Source organism: Salvia splendens, chromosome 13 (assembly GCF_004379255.2).
Source record: "Salvia splendens isolate huo1 chromosome 13, SspV2, whole genome shotgun sequence".
Classification (NCBI taxonomy): domain Eukaryota; kingdom Viridiplantae; phylum Streptophyta; class Magnoliopsida; order Lamiales; family Lamiaceae; genus Salvia; species Salvia splendens.
Genome location: NC_056044.1, coordinates 19,581,309 through 19,585,407, shown reverse-complemented (window position 1 = coordinate 19,585,407; position 4,099 = coordinate 19,581,309). Strand labels below are relative to the sequence as shown.

Here is a 4,099-nt window from a genome sequence, read left to right as displayed (position 1 = left end):
TACCAAATGATGTACTTATTCATTAAAACTGAGCTTGAACAAATGAAGAAGCGGAAATTGAGTTGTAATCAATATTTGTGTTTCTTGTAATATAGAAACAAAGCATTCAATAGCCCAAGAGAGTGAATGCTGTAAAATCACATCCAAAAGCAACCATCGATAGTGAACGAACATATATGGAAACATCTATCATGAAGAAAACAGGGTAATGAATGAACCAATTCAGCTCCTGATGAGAAACTTCAAATATTTACCTTTCGATGCACAAAACAGAGTAGCTACATCACACTTGGGTCTAAAAACATCTTGCCCAAATTAATTCCACATTTGCGTTCCTTATAAATTGCTTCATATTCTTCATAGCAGCCGGCTGAGAGACTTAATGAGCAATTTCAAATTCTTTCTTGTGGCTTCATCCCCAGTAAATCCCAATATATCGGAGCTTATATTCTGCACATATTGTAGGTGGTGAAGAAAAAAGTAATTTTGTAACAAGTACGAAGACAATACACATCCTTAGCGTCAGGTTCAGGGAAGAATCTAGGTGAACATACCTCAATGTTTTTCAATGTGAAAATGAGAGTATAGATAGACTTCTGAATTAGTTCTGTGTTCTCTGGAGTTAATACTGATGATTGCACGTTTCTGCATATTCCACATATTATGCATCATCAGCCAATTTCTGAAGAACCGATGATCAAAAAGCTCAATGCCACAAACATCTTTGATAAGGACAAACTATTTGGCAAGAATCTCATGAACTTTGAAGCAAATTTTAGTTCAAGTCATGTAAGGCTTTTGGTTAAATGCTCAACTTCTTTCAGCAAACCAAACTGCAGACTACAGTTTACCTCAGATCCTCAGAAGCTCGTGTAAGGCTTTTGGTTAAATGCTCAACATCTTTCAGCAAACCACTATCATGAACTTCAGCCAGTAAAGGTTCTACATCTTCAGCTAGAGCTTGAATCTGAGAAATCACTACATCAGAGACCGAATCTTGCATGAGAATACATTCCAAGTTAGTAATTAACAGAGCATAGACTTATAAATACAGTTAAAATAAAAACAAAATATTTGTGAATTAGGGCACGAGAGGGTTTTTCTTTGAAGTGACTATTTTTTTTGGAATCAGGAGTTTGTCAATCCTCCGACGATAGATTGACTAGTATCTATACTAAGATGGCACATACTGTAAATTCATAAGATTGAAAATGTCACCAAACAAGCCAAATGAAGCTGAGTCAAGATAAAGCATAAGTTGAGTAACAAAAAGCATGTGGACTATATACCTTTGAAAGCAAAGGCCTTGCATCTTCAACAACAGCAGCAATCCGTTCAGCCAAGGAATAGGTATTCGCAACACCTATTCCTTCAACTTCACGCCCAATGCGAGTGAATATCCCAACCATTTCATCCAAGCTCACCCCTTGGCGCCCCTTCAATTTTTGTCTGTCACACACAATTAGACCCTCTTTAACACAGCCAGCATGAAGAGGCCCAACTGATGGCACCGGAATTGGGTCTTGTGGTGTGATATCAATGAGTGTTTCCATAAGAAGACCCGATTGATTGACTTCAACCAACGAGTTCCGTGGTATTATAACCTTATCGTCTTCTATCTGGAAGCATCAACATCAAGAAATACCTGGTGATTGTCAGAACACAACACACAGATCGAAGCCACAACTGGAAAACAGGTCTCACCTCAACTATAGCCTCAATATTCCTCAACGAGGGATTCACACGAACCACATTGCCTACATTCACCCCTCTGATCCTCACAGGCGTTCCGGTGGAAATGCCAGAAGCCTGAGCAAACTCGAAAACAGCCAAGTACTTGTTAAACTTTGATCCTAACTGAAACCCCCTCAACCAAGCCAAGCTAAATGCCAACAGAAACGCGCCAGAAATGAGGAACAAGCCAACTCCACCAGCCCAAACGCTCTTCCCACCGAAACCGAAATCACTCAAAGGCCTTAGAGTTCGCTTCCAGATTTCCCTAGGAACATCCAGAATCACAGAGAGCAGGCTCTTCGATTCACTCTGATGGTTATCACCCGCATCAGCGGAGGACGAATTGGCTCCGAGAGTAAGAGTTTTCCTCTTCCTATTTCTAAAAGGGGTAATTAGACATGGCAAGGAGCTCAATCCACCATGCCCTGAATTAAGTTTCATAGAATAGGATCTCAGAAGCAAGGAATTCGTTTCCATGTTCGTTTAAATCCTAAAACATATAATGCAATGCAATTGCTGAAATTTATGGTCTCAGGATATTATCCTCGATGAAGCCCTAAAAGAGTTGCTGAAAAAAAGATTCACAGCTTGAATCAACCAAAACGCACTAGATATTAAAAATTAAAGTAGCTAGTGCAGATATTAGAATGATTAAATTAGGGAAAAGTAGAAAGGGAGGAGATGCCATACATATAGCTATTAGATTCAGGTTGGAAGCTCCGGTGGAAACCCAATCCCTAGACTTACACCAGAGAGAGTGAGTGAGAGAAGGTCGCAGTGATATTGGGCTGGGCCGTTTTAACGGTTTGATATTTTGGTTGGAAGCCCATATGAGATAAACTCCTCCTTTTAACCTTGTAGCTCAATTTTGACACCACGAAATTAGGAGACTAGTACTCCCTCCATCCCATTAAAAATAAACATTTATTTTTTTACAAAAGATTTTATATAGTGTTGTTTTATGAGTTAATGAGAAGAGAATAAAGTAAGACAGATTAAAAAGTAGAGATACTATTGTTTTCATTTTAAAAAAACGTTTCTTTTTTAATGGGACAATTCAAAAAGAAAAATATTTCATTTTTTATAGAACATAAGGAGTATGAACCATTGTAACCTACATACTATTTGTCATGTATCAGTGATGTTGTCGGTTCTGATCTCATGGAAAGTTGAATCAAAATTGGCCCGGTAATGGTCTAGTCGGTTTCAGTTTTAGTATCGAAAATGATGGTTCTGATTCCTTTTCGAATTACGCATTTTTTCTGACTTTTGTTTTATTTATTTTATTTTATATTTTCTTGTAATCAAATACAAAGCAAAATATGAAAATTGAGCACATTTTTTTATTTTTGATATTATTTATTTTATTTTATATTTAAATATAAATCAAAATATTTTATACCCTCTCCGTCCCAAAGTAGTTGAGTCGTATTTCTTTTTGGGTTGTCACATGGTAGTTGAGTCATTTTCATTTACAGCAAAAAGTCTACCTTTCCTCACACCATACTCTCTCTTCATCTCTTTTACTTTATTTCATCTCTTACTTTACTCTCTTCACTTTAACTTTTAACATATTAATTTCTTAAATCTCGTGCCTAAAAGAAATGTCTCAACTACCTTAGGACGATGGAGTACGTCTTTTCACAACCCTACCCACAATCCTATATCTCTAAATCATTTCATTCCTTCGGAGGTGAAATGATTATACCTTCATTCGTACCGAATAAACTTGGAAAATCTATTTCGTGTCCTTGGAGGTGTATTGTGACCGTAATTTGTGGTCATTGTGAGTACCAAGCCATCGGGAAAGTAGTTGTTGTCCAAGGCTTTGGGTATGGATGTTGTATACACCTTCGAGAGTCCACAAGTGGGGAGTGGACGATTGGACAAAATTTTGAGTAGCGCCTTCAAAAGATATACTCCATTCCATATGTGTCCCACTTTGATCAAACACATATTTTAAAAAATGTAAAGTAGGTAGAAAAAGTTTGTGAAATCTGAATTCTACTTTAATATATTAGTATTATACTAATAAAATGTGAGTAAAATTAGTTAGTGGAATGTATAGTTCATTATTAAAAATAGTAAAAAAAATAAATAAAATGTGAGATACAAACAAAAATAAAATAAAAAATTTGAACACATAACGGGGGTACAAAGACGGAGTACTATTTACGTGAAATGGTAGATGGTTTGATACTTGGATTTGTTTGATAAATCATTTGTAAAATTCTTTGTTACGATGCAACATAGTGGAATTTAGAATTTAATAAAAAAAGTAGAAGAAATTGAAAATAAGCCTTAAATTGAATTTAACATATCCAAATTATGAAATAATCAATCTAGATTGAAAACTTCAACAACA

General features: G+C 36.0%; 1 protein-coding gene across 1 annotated transcript; it reads right to left on the bottom strand.

The window, feature by feature from the left end:
- On the bottom strand, window positions 1-2,537 carry LOC121762763 (protein TRIGALACTOSYLDIACYLGLYCEROL 2, chloroplastic-like). Its single transcript, XM_042158751.1, has 6 exons — window positions 2,425-2,537; window positions 1,705-2,302; window positions 1,290-1,619; window positions 852-967; window positions 555-645; window positions 1-450 (listed from the first exon to the last, which is right to left on the bottom strand). Exons 2-6 carry the CDS (start codon window positions 2,209-2,211, stop codon window positions 358-360), a joined length of 1,137 nt encoding a protein of 378 aa, XP_042014685.1. The 5' UTR covers window positions 2,212-2,302; window positions 2,425-2,537; the 3' UTR covers window positions 1-357.
- Window positions 2,538-4,099: the final 1,562 nt, after the last annotated feature.